Raw genomic sequence first — 17,111 nt, 5'->3', positions numbered from 1 at the left:
ACGGTGCAGACACTACCTTCTAGATCCAACACCAACAGCAGAGGCCTGACCTTGTCGACCCGATCAAACTATTTCGTGTCGAAGGATGATCTAGAGAAACCTTATTCGTCACCGTGAGAGTCGAAGCCATGATAGCCAAAAATCCCAATTGAACAAACCTAGACTGCTGGATGCACACGGAATAAGGTCACGGATCCGTTGGGCCACTGACATGTGGGTCAGGTTCCCGGCGGGCCCACGTGTCAGCCAGCGAACGGCAGGGGATCCTCGTCCATAAGGTCACAGGGTTCCCCTCCCTCCCACTGCCACCGGAGCCGAGGAACCCGGCCGTGACGTTTCATAATTGTGGCAATCGTAATAATTGTCGCAACTGATGCAGTTCAGTTGGACCATGAACAGTCACCTTCACCGTTCAATTCCAGGCATCCTCTTTGAGCTGCATGTACGTAAATTTTGAAGGACAGGAAAAGGGCAGATTTTTACAGCACAAGCATCAAGTGCACCTGTCCGTGGGAGGCAGCAATTCTGTAAATGTGTTCCATGCACAAGACTTCCTTTACAGGTACAGCTGCACTACTGTCTCAGATCATCTAATCTCCTTCACTGACCCCAGTATCTGCACAGGTGACTATGCGACATCTCGCTCTACACAAGCAACATTTCTATGTCAGGCGACGCAGCAGCAGAGTCTCTGAATCATATGCACAACACCTTGACTCTGACTGATGTCTTGCTTCTAAGTTTCAGGTATCAGAAAGCTGACTAAATCAATTGAAGAAATCTATGGATCATGAATGTGATCTCAAGAATCTACAGCCCCGCGGGGGATCGCACATGGATGATGAGCAAGAGATCAGTCTGCAGCTAGTGCTTGGAGCTCCCGCAGGTGGTCTGGTATCAGTGTTCCCAGGTGAGGATTCTGGGGGTTCTCTGCATATGCAACATGGTATGCTGCAACGCAAGCCTGCGGCCACGCAATCATCATCCGGCACTGCAACATTGCAACACGGAAGAAAAGGGAATCATAAACCGGAAGCATAGAACAGTCAGTAAGGGACATCTACACTTAATAATTGATGTTGGACTGCTACCCTTTTCGGTGGATAAATAACAGTATATCCCTCCCTTTTCAGTTTTCAGTGGACAAGGATCTCTCTTCTTCTTCTTCTTTTTTGCGGAAAAGGATCTCTCTTCTTTTGGATAATAAAATAAATGGATGGCATTTTCACGTAATTATGATAGAAGAAGCACCTAGAACTACAAAAAGTGGAAAGGTGCCCCCCTGTAATTTCACTAAAGGCAATGTAAAGGCAAATCCATATTTTATATATCTCTGTACCAACTAGCTTGTGACGCTTATGGACTCAACTACCTAAAACGTAGTGGCATACGTATGCAAAATGTTGGACTAAACAGGTTTATGCTACTTCTTTAAAACAAACATAATACATATTCTATCAGTTTTACTGGTGCAGACAGTGTGGTAGCTTCTTCTTGTCAGCAGAAGATTAAAATAAATTCAACCGGGTTCACTAATAGACGGTATGCTTTTTGTTGTTGCTGTTTGCTAGCAAAAGACCAATGCAGACTTAAGTTGTCACTAACGCTGATAAACATAGGAAAAATAAAAACAGCCGGAGAGGGATTAAGTAGAATACCATGTAATAACCGATGAGAAATGAGTAGAACGATATTGGCAGAGCAAGCTCCTTACGATCCCTATCCATGGCCAGAGCCCATGAACCAGCAACCAATGAGGCCAAGGTGCCTCCCGTGACAGCCGAAAGGAAGCAGAAGGAACCAGTGAGGTCTGAATCAACAAGCTTCGCCATCCCGCGGAGAACGAAAAGGGACCACACATCCCGCGAAGCCACACAGAACGCCTTCCCCCGCGCTCCGACATGGACAAAGCCCCAACGGTTCACCCGTCCCATCAGTTTCTCCGAGACACTCAGGCAGCAGCCCTGGCAGCATGAGAAAAGGAACTCGTCGTTGCCCCCCGACAGGGCGTTAATCGCTCGAGCGAAGCTCCTCACCGCTGCAATCACCGGGACAAGCACAGCCCCCATGCATATGTCACCAAAAGCTGGCCCCGACATCGTGCCACAGAATGCTTCGACGGCACCACCTGGCATGCGGACTCCGTGGGCAAGCGCCGCATGTGCCAGCCTTGCCACGGCCACATAGACGAAGTAACGCAGCACCTGCATTGTCCATGATATGCTGACCAGGAGCGCAGCCACATAGACAATATGGAAATCCATGAAGTGCCCTTCTGCAGCTGAAATGCAACTGATGGCAACTGTCCAGAAGGCCATGTAGCCAAACGCGGCAAGGACAACAAAAAGAACCAGGCAAGAAGCACTGAAGGGCAAATGTGCTCCATTGACAGAGGTGGAAAGTACTGCGGCGGCGTGCTGGAGACGCGGACCAGTGGCCCAACAACTGTACAGAGCCGCTGCAATGGCGATCACAACTATGAGCACTCCGATGCCAAGGGCTTCACCATCACCGACGAGGAGTATGACTACATCGCAGCCAAGTGCGGAAACAGGAGCTGTCCAGAGAGATGTTTTGATGGCTTTTGCAGGATTAGTGACAGCAAGGATAGTCCAAAAGCAGGCAGCGATAATAGATAATATCACAGAAGAGGCGAGCGGAATGAAGTGGGCGAACGGCTTGTAGGTAGGATTCGGGTGGGAAGAAGCCTGAACTCCAAGAAAGATTGTGAGGGCGATGAAAGCAACGAGGTGCGTGATGAACAGAATCTTTGTGAAACTGGCTGTGAAACCACTGCAACAACCACGACTGTCACGGACTGCAATGTTCCCATAGACTGGAGAGTAAATTTGCTCTTCTATTTCAAGTGGCACCTGAAGAAGTAGTGATCGGAACATTAGTGAAGTGGAATCTTAAAACAAAAGCAGCGAAGTCAGTAATGGGATTTTGTATGCGTTTGTTCAAAGCTGTCGCGAGATGGTAAAAAGTTTGCTATCCTTTAAACATTATGAAAACTAATATATGGACCATTAGTAGTTAATTATGTTGGAGCAAACATGGTGCATTAGGAGAAATAAACTCATGCTTATAGTGATGCCTTGCAAATGATTCCCCAAAAGTTATTTCAGAAACCCATATCTCTAACAGATGTCTTAAAATAATCAAGAAGAAAGCTACTGTTATACTCATATCTAGCTTAAAGCAAATGCAGGGACTAATGCAAGTCAGCAGTGAGGATTGATCTTGCCATCTTGTCTGATAATAGCAGATTCACTTATGATGCTAGAACAGAAAAATGTCGTAAGATTGTGATCTTGTCAGAATAAGATGAATGTTTTCACCATCAGTCTATAAGCCAAACGGAAGGGGGAGTTTGTGAAGATAACCCCATATGTATCTGAATATTTGATAAATATAAGCTTCCCAAAATGAAATCGGCTATTGGAATTTCGGTGCTAATCTTCTCTTAGAAACATGCAACGAGTTATTTCCCTTTTACCCCAACATTAAGCTGCAATACGTGTTTTAAGCTATCCTGTATGCTACAGTTTTATGATAAACTAGCATATGGTAGTACGTTGTTTTTCAGATATCTCATTCTATACAAGCACATAAACTGGTATTGGTAATCACAATAACTGTACCAGAACTTCAAAGGAAATCAGTTTAAGATGCAGATGATAGAGTTTTATATTTCAAATATAATCACAGAAACAGTTGCTATTTCTTCTATTATACTGCATAGTAGCCATACTGAATGTGCATGTCGTCAGAGAATTGAGAATGTCAAAAATATAAAACTATGGATCAATCAAAATTTGTGCAATCCCCAAAACTCTACGGGCAAACTAACGCCAACAAAGTCATGGTTCCACTCAAGTAGGCCGCCAAGCCCCAACCACTTGAGCACTGCGCTGCCTCATTTCGGTATGCACATTTAAAACACCTGGCAATAGGTGCAGTCTTATATACCAACCCCAGTCCACAACCATCCGGATTCGTTCCACCAATTCTACGCATGAGCAGCATCGCAGCACCCAGTTGGAACACACGTACACGGTTCATCCGAATTACAGTATGATTCAGTGGTCCAAGCAGAAGTGGCACAATCAGACCAGCCCCCCGATTCGGCGGGCCTGGTTCGCCAGAGATCCTAATCTACCAGCACTCCTCTCCCTCTGTGGCACGCGAACCAATTCGCGGCGCGGAATCGCCCGATTCCAGCACACGCACGAGAGGGACTCGGAGTTCCCCAGGCAAGCAAGAGCAGCAGGGGGCTATCCCCCGGTCGCGGTCAAAGGCAGGCACGCCGAGCGCGAGGGGCAGGCCGATGGGGAGAGCGGAAGAGAGAGGAGAGGGATGAGGCGGGCGCTGGTCACCTGGTAAGGGCTGGCCGTCGGCGTGCGCGCCGCGCTGCCGGGCCCGGGGGTAATGCCGCCGCCGGCCGCCGTGATTTCCCCGACGCCGGTTCCTCCCTGCCTCGCCGCCATCGCCTACGCCTAGCCGGACCGCCCGCCGTGCCCGTCTCTCTCTCTCTCTCTCTCTCTAATCCGCCGTGAGTGGCTTTGGTCCGGTAGTAGTAGTGATAATCATGCGCTTCGGCTTTGGGCTTGGCTTTGCTCTCGCTTTCGCCAGCGGCCGCGCTTTTCCGCTTGCTTCGCCCGCTCTGCTTGGACGGGGAAGAAGTGGTTCCACTACCATCCTTTTTTTTCTACTTTGAGAGTGGGGGAGGGAGGGAGGCGTGGCGTGTGGAGTGGGGTGCGTGGGTTACCGGAGAATGCAGGTGGTTTGGGTCTCTGACGCGGTGGGGTCACTGGGGTTTTGTGCTCTTCCGTCGCGCCCGTGCGCCGTACGGGGGACGAGGCGAGCGATGACTTTGGAGGGATACGGGTCGTCGTCGGGTTTACACGTCATCATGAGGACGGGCCGTTTGTTGCATGGGAGCTATCTCCCGCCATTCGTGTGACTTAACCCCGTCACGTTCCGATGCTACTGAGCCTGTCCAGCACTGTAGTTTCTTTTCATGGATCCGCCCGAGTTTTTCTTCTGTTTTTTTTTTCTCTTTTCCAGGTTTAACTGTTTGCACCGGTTTTCTTTGGGTTTTAATCTTTTTATTTATTCCTTCTTTGGGGTTCTTCACTTCTCCTTGTTTATTTCTTCAGTTTTTACTGATTTTTTTTCTTGTTCTTTATTTCTTGAACACATGTATTTTTTAATACAGGCTATATAATTTTCTTACTCATCAGTAATATTTTGTATATATATTTAACATTTCTCAAACGTATGATTAATATTTTTTAAACTAATATTTACATTTAGATTATATATTTCGTACACATGATTGATGCTTATCTAAATATACATATTTTAATTTTTTTAATGTGTGCTAGTCTGTTTTCAAATATATGTTCAAATCTTATTTTTGAATGATATGAAGCATTTTTTTAACTATGCAATCATTTTTATATAGTACAATAAATTAAAAACAATTCAAAACATATATTCTTCAAATGTAACGTACATTTTTTGAATGGTATGAAACATTTTAAAATTTAAATATATAGTTTTTTACATTGTATAGCATTTTTTTTAATATCCGAACATATTTTTAAATGTCAAATATTTTTTTTAAAAGTTACAAACATTTTGTAAATGTTGAGCGAACATTTTTTACACTGCATGATCAGTTTTTAAGTGTGCGATGAACACTTATGAAATGTTAACTAAATTAATTTTAAAATATACTCCCTTCATCCGAAAAAGCTGTCCCAAGCTTGTCCCTCAAATAAATGTATCTAGTACTAAGTTAGTGCTAGATATATCCATTTAAGGGACAATTTTTTTCGGACGGAGGGAATATGTATTTAGAATATATATTTTTAATAAAAGAATATATGTGTGTGATGTCAGCATGACGAGCCCCCACATGGTTACTGGGCCGACCCTCTACCAGCTCCCCTGTAGGGAAGCAGAACTACTGTCTCGCATAAAGCGAGGCATAGTTGCGCCTGTGTTGGGGTGTTTGGGCACGGGCAGAGGTGCACTGGGGCCCAACCAGGTCATGCCCGTACACACACAACACTACGAAGCAGGCAACAATCCAAGTTTAGGGCCATGTTCAGCAAAATGGGCCACCAATCTTCATGTTGGTAGCTGGTAGCTCTGCAATTGCGAGTTTGAGAGTACTTGCACACGCAATGCCCGTCTAGACTAACAAAAAACAGGTTGCAAACTCGATAGTAAACTAAAGAAGACATAATACATGTCTCGGTATCATGTTCTCAAATGATGGTCCAATAACTGTCATAAAGCCAATATTGAAGAGACTTTGAACGTACTTGCAAACTATCCCATAATGAATGTTTTACTCTAATATGAAAATACATGTGTAAAGCAATCTGTGAGGAAGGGTTAATCTTCTTTTGTCTAGTAGATTATAAATATATGGACAGAGGCACATTGAGAAAAAGATTCACAAGACTTCAGAGTTTCATATGTATGTTTAGAACATTGAAAAAGTAGACCTATGCAGGAAGCCTGGACTGCACATACTATAGATATCATCAGAGAATAGAGAATGTGCATATCATCCTGACGAAGCTCCATCAGGTGGCCACCGATGTCTTCCTAAAGGTGGTTTCTTTTTCCACATCTGGTGGTTGACTTTGGTGGGAGATGCAAAGTATGACGATGGCTTGACGCGGATGGATGGTTGTGCAGCGACAGCGGTCGCACATCACATGTAGTTGCTGGATCACGGTAAAGTGGTGGCAACAAAACATAAGAGACTTCGATGCGCGCTACTCGAACACCTGCTCTCGAGCTCCAGGGTGAAAGTCTAGGTCTGACATGTGTTGGTTATTTTCACGTCGTTACCTTGTTGAAGGCGGTGCTCGAATATGCTCAGACTGATTCTTCAGGTCAAATCTAGATTCTGGCTTTGCGTGGTTGGTCCGGTGACGACGAACATGTATGACTTTACTCTTTGTCGGTGCGATCCTGTGTGTGTGTGTGTGCATCCTAGTTATGTCCATATGATTGTATCTCTTGATGCTACATTATGGTCAATAAAAAGTGTCCTTTATTTGAAAAAAATGTGCTGTTTGCAAGGCAATATTCTCCTCCGAAAACAGCTTTGTTGGTACTTTTTTCTTATGGCATTATTTCATTTTGTATGGAGGCAGTTGTGTTTAGACTTTTGGTTAGTGCAGATTGATATAAACGGGTGGATGGTGGTGAGGCATGAGATATCTTTTGCAGATACGGACTACTTTGTCTTCCACAGCCGTGTTGTGCTGCTGCTAACTATAGCTAACTAACCAGACATGGACTTGTTCCTTTCCATCATGCATGTCTCTCTTTTGAATTTTCTTTCTGATTAATTAATGATATTTGCTACCCTCCACCTTTGTTGTGTATTTTTAGTGGGAAGTATTGATCCAAATTAATAATAAGCCATGTTGCCAGTGTCTTCTAATCTGCATGAGTTGACTGGTTATCCACCTCTCATCTCATGTGTTAATGTCATGATAGTAGATCACTACTTCAAAGTACAAACGCTTTCTCACAACGGCTGGACCGCAGATTGGCTGAAATGTAATTGTCCCTCTTTTTCCAAGAAACCTCGTGGTTTCGCTCCTTCTAGATATTCCAGAATAGGCACCGCTCGCCCAGTACCCTTTATCTCATCTCATGCGTTCAACGTCTACAAATTTCTCCTTTCACCACACCACAAGGGCGGGGCGGATCCACATAGGTTGACTGCTCCATTTATTTTTCTTCCACATGGTTTTCACTGCTTTCGAACATTTGGAATTCTCTGCTCGCCCGTGTATACACAAACAAATTGGACCAGTTCATTCTCCATGGAGAAATGAAAAAGAAAATGTATACCTATCAATAATTTTAGACAGATTGACATGCTAGAAGCCTAGCTGACGGCGTGCACGAAAATGTAGAAAAAAACAATGGCTTTTTCCATGTAGTGCATAAGAGAAATGGTTAGGCCATTTCTGCCGTTTCTCTCGTTGACGGCGATGGTAGGCGGCAGTCCAGCGGGAACACATAATCCTTGACCGGATATTGCAGTGACGACGACCGCCCCAGCTACCTACCTACCAAAATATCGCAGCAGAAAAGAAAGAAAGGCACTTGGACACGTCACCCGCCTACCTACCGCTTGTGTGTGTGTGTGTGTGCGCGTGCGTGTGTGTGTTTTGGTTTGGCAAGGCTTGAATGCTAATCTCAGTTCCAATTATACGATTTCACAAAAATGTCCAATTATCAATCATAGAGCAAGGAGATGTTAGGTTGGACGAAAAGCTCGTTGCTCGTGAGCTTAACGAATGCTCAAAAGCTCGCGTTGTTATGGCTCATGCTCATTAGTAAATGAATTGAACCGAACAACAATTTTAGCTCATTAAGACTAACGAGCGAGCCTACGAATTTCATGAGCAGCATGTTTGACTTGTTATTATTTTTGGGGTGCGGCTGCTGAACCCATTATTATTAACAATTATCAAGGCTTGGTAGTAGCCCACTGGTCATGCGCTACTATTTTAAAAGTTTAAATTGTGCAAAGGTTTTTGCAGTTCTACATGTTAAAATTACGGAAGTATTGTGCAGCCGAAACTCACTGCAGATCAATGGACGATGCTCCATCAAGCGGATGTGCTTCATTTTATCCCATGCATGTATGGTTGGATCGATAGGATCGTCTATAAATTGGCTGAGCACCGTCGTGTGTAGCCGCGCTCTTAAAATTATGAATGTGCAATACGATACTTTTATGATGTTTACAATTATAATGAGTACTCACAAGCACTCATGAGCTTAACAACTATTAAACGAACCGAGTCAATCACAAGTTTTAGCTTGTTATCATCAGTGAGCTTAATGAGCCATGCCTCAATGAGCCGATGAACTGGTTAATCTAGCCCTAGATGGTGTCTTCCTTCCGGATGAATTTCAAAAACAAAATGAATGTGGAAGTACAACCTGGAATCTAACATGCATTGCAAATTCCCCACAAGGGAGGCAGTGGTGGACCTCGGATCAAATTATTGGGGGTGCCAAACATCAATACATAGGTAAAAGTTTTAGTGAAATTACACAGAAGTATTATGATTGTGCCTAAGCGTCATAGTAAATCCAACGAATAGTCCAAAATTAAGGTTAATATACATATATAAACTACTTTTTTTGTTTTCTAGATCCGCCCATGAAGGGAGGAATCAATTATCTCCACATACACAACTTATTCAGCGTCCTTCTCAATGGATTTGTCCACAAAACACTCAAGAGGACCACAAAGGAGAAATGGACCAGAGCTAGAAGCACATCATCGATCACGAAGCAACCAACCAGCCGGATGTTTCTCGCAATAGAACAAATCATTGATAAAAGGGAGAGGGAAGGGGATAAATCAAGAAGCATCTCACATTGATTGGTCACTAGCATGCCCTCCGGCCTCACATCCCAACTAACATAAACCCTGGTGTCAGTGTCATGTAAGCTACATAGCCAATCGATCGATTGGTTGGTTACCTCCTGCAGTCTCTGTTGGAAATATGCCCTAGAGACAATAATAAAGTGGTTATTATCATATTTCCTTGTTCATGATAAAGGTTTATTACTCATGCTAGAATTTTATTGATTGAAAACTTAAATACATGTATGAATACGTAAGCAAATACTAAGTCCCTAGTATGCCTCTACTTGACTAGCTCGTTCATCAAAAGATGGTTAAGGTTTCCTAATCATAGACATGGGTTGTCATTTGATAACGAGATCACATCATTAGGAGAATGATGTGATGGACAAGACCCATCCATTAATTAGCTTAGCATATGATGGTTCAGTTTATTGCTGCTGCTTTCTTAATGTCAAATACACATTCCTTCGACCATGAGATCATGCAACTCCCGGATATCGGAGGAATACTTTGTGTGCTATCAAACTTCACAACGTAACTGGGTGATCATAAAGATGCTCTACAGGTATCTCCGAAGGTGTCTGTTGAGTTGGGATGGATCGAGATTGGGATTTGTCACTCCGTGTATCAGAGAGGTATCTCTGGGCCCTCTCAGTAATACAGCATCACAAGAAGCTTGCATGCAAAGTGACTAAGGAGTTAGTTACGAGATGATGTATTATTACGGAATGAGTAAAGAGACTTGCCGGTAACGAGATTGAACTAGGTATGAAGATACCGACGATCGAATCTCGGGCAAGTAACATACTGACAGACAAAGGAAATTACGTATGTTGTCATAAAGGTTCGACCGATAAAGATCTTCATAGAATATGGTGTTGGAAATATGCCCTAGAGGCAATAATAAATGGTTATTATTATATTTCTTTGTTCATGATAATCGTCTATTGTTCATGCTATAATTGTATTGTCCGGAAATCGTAATACATGTGTGAATGCATAGACCACAACATGTCCCTAGTAAGCCTCTAGTTGACTAGCTCGTTGATCAACAGATAGTCATGGTTTCCTGACTATGGACATTGGATGTCGTTGATAACGGGATCACATCATTAGGAGAATGATGTGATGGACAAGACCCAATCCTAAGCATAGCATAAAAGATCGTGTAGTTTCGTTTGCTAGAGCTTTTCCAATGTCAAGTATCTTTTCCTTAGACCATGAGATCGTGCAACTCCCGGATACCGTAGGAGTGCTTTGGGTGTGCCAAACGTCACAACGTAACTGGGTGACTATAAAGGTACACTACGGGTATCTCCGAAAGTGTCTGTTGGGTTGGCACGGATCGAGACTGGGATTTGTCACTCCGTGTGACGGAGAGGTATCTCTGGGCCCACTCGGTAATGCATCATCATAATGAGCTCAATGTGACTAAGGCGTTAGTCACGGGATCATGCATTGCGGTACGAGTAAAGAGACTTGCCGGTAACGAGATTGAACAAGGTATTGGGATACCGACGATCGAATCTCGGGCAAGTAACATACCGATTGACAAAGGGAATTGCATACGGGATTGATTGAATCCTCGACACCGTGGTTCATCCGATGAGATCATCGTGGAACATGTGGGAGCCAACATGGGTATCCAGATCCCGCTATTGGTTATTGACCGGAGAGGCGTCTCAGTCATGTCTGCATGTCTCCCGAACCCGTAGGGTCTACACACTTAAGGTTCGGTGACGCTAGGGTTGTAGAGATATGTGTATGCGGAAACCCGAAAGTTGTTCAGAGTCCCGGATGAGATCCCGGACGTCACGAGAGGTTTCGGAATGGTCCGGAGGTGAAGAATTATATATAGGAAGTCAAGTTTCGGCCACCGGGAAAGTTTCGGGGGTTACTCATATTGTATCGGGACCACCGGAAGGGTCCCGGGGGTCCACCGGGTGGGGCCACCTATCCCGGAGGGCCCCGTGGGCTGAAGTGGGAAGGGAACCAGCCCCTAGTGGGCTGGGCGCCCCCCCATGGGCCTCCCCCCATGCGCCTAGGGTTGGGAACCCTAGGGTGGGGGGGACTTCCCACTTGCCTTGGGGGGCAAAGGCACCCCCTTCCCCCCTTTGGCCGCCGCCCCCCCTTGAGATCCCATCTCCAGGGCCGGCGGCCCCCCCAGGGGGCCTATATAAAGGGGGGGAGGGAGGGCAGCAACACACAGCCTTGGGCGCCTCCCTCCTCCCCTGCAACACCTCTCTCTCTCTCGCAGAAGCTCGGCGAAGCCCTGCCGGAGACCCGCTACATCCACCACCACGCTGTCGTGCTGCTGGATCTCCATCAACCTCTCCTTCCCCCTTGCTGGATCAAGAAGGAGGAGACGTCGCTGCACCGTATGTGTGTTGAACGCGGAGGTGCCGTCCGTTCGGCACTCGGTCATCGGTGATTTGGATCATGGCGAGTACGACTCCGTCATCCACGTTCATTGGAACGCTTCCGCTCGCGATCTACAAGGGTATGTAGATGCACTCCTTTCCCCTCGTTGCTAGTATACTCCATAGATGCATCTTGGTGAGCGTAGGAAAATTTTAAATTATGCTACGATTCCCAACAGTGGCATCATGAGCCAGGCCTATGCGTAGTTACTATGCACGAGTAGAACACAAAGAAGTTGTGGGCGTTGATGTTTCCAATTCTTCTTGCCGCTACTAGTTGTTTCTTGTTTCGGCGGCATTGTAGGATGAAGCGGCCCGGACCGACCTTACACGTACGCTTACGTCAGACAGGTTCCACCGACTGACATGCACTAGTTGCATAAGGTGGCTAGCGGGTGTTTGTCTCTCCTACTTTAGTCGGAACGGATTCGATGAAAAGGGTCCTTATGAAGGGTAAATGGAAATTGGCAAATCACGTTGTGGTCATACGTAGGTATGAAAACGTTCTTGCTAGAAACCTACAAACCACGTAAAAAACTTGCAACAACAATTAGAGGACGTCTAACTTGTTTTTGCAGCAAGTGCTATGTGATGTGATATGGCCAGAAGATGTGATGAATGATATATGTGATGTATGAGATTGATCATATTCTTGTAATAGGAATCACGACTTGCATGTCGATGAGTATGACAACCGGCAGGAGCCATAGGAGTTGTCTTTATTATTTTGCATGACCTGCGTGTCATTGAATAACGCCATGTAATTTACTTTACTTTGTTGCTAAACGCGTTAGCCATAGAAGTAGAAGTAATCGTTGGCGTGACGACTTCATGAAGACACAATGATGGAGATCATGATGATGGAGATCATGGTGTCATGCCGGTGACAAAGATGATCATGGTGCCCCGAAGATGGAGATCAAAGGAGCATGATGATATTGGCCATATCATGTCACTATTTGATTGCATGTGATGTTTATCATGTTTTTGCATCTTATTTGCTTAGAACGACGGTAGTAAGTAAGATGATCCCTTATTATAATTTCAAGAAAGTGTTCACCCTAACTGTGCACCGTTGCGAAGGTTCGTTGTTTCGAAGCACCACGTGATGATCGGGTGTGATAGATTCTAACGTTCGAATACAATGGGTGTTGACGAGCCTAGCATGTACAGACATGGCCTCGGAACACACGCAATACACTTAGGTTGACTTGACGAGCCTAGCATGTACAGACATGGCCTCGGAACACGGAGGACCGAAAGGTCGAGCATGAGTCGTATAGAAGATACGATCAACATGGAGATGTTCACCGATCTTGACTAGTCCGTCTCACGTGATGATCGGACACGGCCTAATTAAACTCGGATCATGTTTCACTTAGATGACTAGAGGGATGTCTATCTGAGTGGGAGTTCATTGAATAATTTGATTAGATGAACTTAATTATCATGAACTTAGTCTAAAATCTTTACACTATGTATTGTAGATCAAATGGCCAACGTTGTCCTCAATTTCAACGCGTTCCTAGAGAAAACCAAGCTGAAAGATGATGGCAGCAACTATACGGACTGGGTCCGGAACCTGAGGATCATCCTCATAGTAGCCAAGAAAGATTATGTCCTAGAAGCACCGCTAGGTGAAGCACCAATCCCACAAAACCAAGACGTTATGAACGCTTGGCAGCAGCGTGCTGATGATTACTCCCTCGTTCAGTGCGGCATGCTTTACAGCCTAGAACCGGGTCTCCAAAAGCGTTTTGAGAAACATGGAGCATATGAGATGTTCGAGGAGCTGAAATTAGTTTTCCAAGCTCATGCCCGGGTCGAGAGATATGATGTCTCCGACAAGTTCTTCAGCTGTAAAATGGAGGAGAATAGTTCTGTTAGTGAGCACATACTCAGAATGTCTGGGTTGCACAACCGCTTGACTCAGCTGGGAGTTAATCTCCCGGATGACGCGGTCATTGACAGAATCCTTCAGTCGCTTCCACCAAGCTTCAAGAGCTTTGTGATGAACTACAATATGCAGGGGATGGAAAAGACCATTCCTGAGGTATATTCAATGCTGAAATCAGCTGAGGTAGAGATCAGAAAAGAACATCAAGTGTTGATGGTGAATAAAACCACTAAGTTCAAGAAGGGCAAGGGTAAGAAGAACTTCAAGAAGGACGGCAAGGGAGTTGCCGCGCCCGGTAAACCAGTTACTGGGAAGAAGTCAAAGAATGGACCCAAGCCCGAGACTGAGTGCTTTTATTGCAAGGGAAGTGGTCACTGGAAGCGGAACTGCCCGAAATACTTAGCGGACAAGAAGAAGGCCGGCAACACCAAAGGTATATGTGATATACATGTAATTGATGTGTACCTTACCAGTACTCGTAGTAGCTCCTGGGTATTTGATACCGGTGCGGTTGCTCATATTTGTAACTCAAAACAGGAACTACGGAATAAACGGAGACTGGCGAAGGACGAGGTGACGATGCGCGTCGGGAATGGTTCCAAGCTCGATGTGATCGCCGTCGGCACGTTACCTCTGCATCTACCCACGGGATTAGTTTTAAACCTCAATAATTGTTATTTAGTGCCAGCTTTGAGCATGAACATTGTATCTGGATCTCGTTTAATTCGAGATGGCTACTCATTTAAATCCGAGAATAATTGTTGTTCTATTTATTTGAGAGATATGTTTTATGGTCATGCCCCGCTGGTCAATGGTTTATTTTTGATGAATCTCGAATGTGATGTTACACATGTTCATAGTGTGAATACCAAAAGATGTAAAGTTGATAACGATAGTCCCACATACTTGTGGCACTGCCGCCTTGGTCACATTGGTGTCAAGCGCATGAAGAAGCTCCATGCAGATGGACTTTTGGAGTCTCTTGATTACGAATCATTTGACACGTGCGAACCATGACTCATGGGTAAGATGACCAGGACTCCGTTCTCCGGAACAATGGAGCGAGCAACCAACTTATTGGAAATCATACATACCGATGTGTGCGGTCCAATGAGTGTTGAGGCTCGCGGAGGATATCGTTATGTTCTCACTCTCACTGATGATTTAAGTAGATATGGGTATGTCTACCTAATGAAACACAAGTCTGAAACCTTTGAAAAGTTCAAGGAATTTCAGAGTGAAGTTGAGAATCAACGTGAAAGGAAAATAAAATTCTTACGATCAGATCGTGGTGGAGAATATTTAAGTCACGAATTTGGTACACACTTAAGGAAATGTGGAATAGTTTCACAACTCACGCCGCCTGGAACACCTCAGAGAAATGGTGTGTCCGAACGTCGTAATCGCACTCTATTGGATATGGTGCGATCTATGATGTCTCTTACCGATTTACCGCTCTCATTTTGGGGCTATGCTTTAGAGACTGCCGCATTCACTTTAAATAGGGCTCCGTCGAAATCCGTTGAGACGACACCGTATGAATTATGGTTTGGGAAGAAACCTAAGCTGTCGTTTCTAAAAGTTTGGGGATGCGATGCTTATGTCAAGAAACTTCAACCTGAAAAGCTCGAACCCAAATCGGAAAAATGCGTCTTCATAGGATACCCTAAGGAAACTATTGGGTATACCTTCTACCTCAGATCCGAAGGCAAGATCTTCGTTGCCAAGAACGGGTCCTTTCTGGAGAAGGAGTTTCTCTCGAAAGAATTGAGTGGGAGGAAAGTGGAACTTGATGAGGTGATAGTCACCCCTTCCGAACCGGAAAGTAGCGCAACGCAGGAAAATGTTCCTGTGGTGCCTACACCGACTGGGGAGGAAGTTAATGATGATGATCATGAAGCTTTAGATCAAGTTACTGAACTTCGTAGGTCCACAAGGACACGTTCCGCACCAGAGTGGTACGGCAACCCTGTCCTGGAAATCATGTTGTTAGACAACGGTGAACCTTCGAACTATGAAGAAGCGATGGCGGGCCCGGATTCCGACAAATGGCTAGAAGCCATGAAATCCGAGATAGAATCCATGTATGAAAACAAAGTATGGACTTTGACTGACTTGCCCGATGAGCGGCAAGCCATAGAAAACAAATGGATATTTAAGAAGAAGACGGACGCAGATGGTAATGTGACCATCTACAAAGCTCGACTTGTCGCTAGGGGTTATCGACAAGTTCAAGGGGTTGACTACGATGAGACTTTCTCACCCGTAGCGAAGCTGAAGTCCGTCCGAATCATGTTAGCAATTGCCGCATACTATGATTATGAGATATGGCAGATGGACGTCAAAACGGCATTCCTTAATGGCTTCCTTAAGGAAGAGTTGTATATGATGCAGCCGGAAGGTTTTGTCGATCCTAAGAATGCTAACAAAGTATGCAAGCTCCAGCGCTCAATCTATGGGCTGGTGCAAGCATCTCGGAGTTGGAACATTCGCTTTGATGAGATGATCAAAGCGTTTGGGTTTACACAGACTTATGGAGAAGCCTGTGTTTACAAGAAAGTGAGTGGGAGCTCTGTAGCATTTCTCATATTATATGTGGATGACATACTATTGATGGGAAATGATATAGCATTCTTGGAAAGTGTAAAGGCCTATTTGAATAAGTGTTTTTCAATGAAGGACCTTGGAGAAGCTGCTTATATATTAGGCATCAAGATCTATAGAGATAGATCAAGGCGCCTCATTGGTCTTTCACAGAGTACATACCTTGACAAGATATTGAAGAAGTTCAGTATGGATCAGTCCAAGAAGGGGTTCTTGCCTGTGTTGTAAGGTGTGCAATTGAGCACGGCTCAATGTCCGACCACGGCAGAAGATATAAAAAAGATGAGTGTCATCCCCTATGCCTCGGCCATAGGGTCTATTATGTATGCCATGATGTGTACCAGACCTGATGTAAACCTTGCCGTAAGTTTGGTAGGAAGGTACCAAAGTAATCCCGGCATGGAACACTGGACAGCGGTCAAGAATATCCTGAAGTACCTGAAGAGGACTAAGGATATGTTTCTCGTTTATGGAGGTGACGAAGAGCTCGTCGTAAAGGGTTATGTCGACGCTAGCTTCGACACAGATCTGGATGACTCGAAGTCACAAACCGGATACGCGTATATTTTGAATGGAGGAGCAGTAAGCTGGTGCAGTTGCAAGCAAAGCGTCGTGGCGGGATCTACATGTGAAGCGGAGTACATGGCAGCCTCGGAGGCAGCACAGGAAGCAGTCTGGATGAAGGAGTTCATTACCGACCTAGGGGTGATTCCCAATGCGTCGGGCCCGATGACTCTCTTCTGTGACAACACTGGAG

General features: G+C 44.9%; 1 protein-coding gene across 1 annotated transcript; it reads right to left on the bottom strand.

The window, feature by feature from the left end:
• Positions 1-476: 476 nt before the first annotated feature.
• LOC109741007 (uncharacterized) lies at positions 477-4,713 on the bottom strand. Its single transcript, XM_020300086.4, has 3 exons — positions 4,380-4,713; positions 1,659-2,873; positions 477-991 (listed from the first exon to the last, which is right to left on the bottom strand). The coding sequence occupies exons 1-3, from the start codon at positions 4,488-4,490 to the stop codon at positions 854-856; spliced, it is 1,464 nt and encodes a 487-aa protein (XP_020155675.1). The 5' UTR covers positions 4,491-4,713; the 3' UTR covers positions 477-853.
• Between the last annotated feature and the right edge of the window lie 12,398 nt (positions 4,714-17,111).

The sequence above is a fragment of the Aegilops tauschii genome, chromosome 5 (genome assembly GCF_002575655.3).
Source record: "Aegilops tauschii subsp. strangulata cultivar AL8/78 chromosome 5, Aet v6.0, whole genome shotgun sequence".
Lineage (NCBI taxonomy): Eukaryota > Viridiplantae > Streptophyta > Magnoliopsida > Poales > Poaceae > Aegilops > Aegilops tauschii.
Note: the sequence above shows the minus strand (reverse complement) of the source record. Positions and strands in the feature narration are given on the sequence as shown.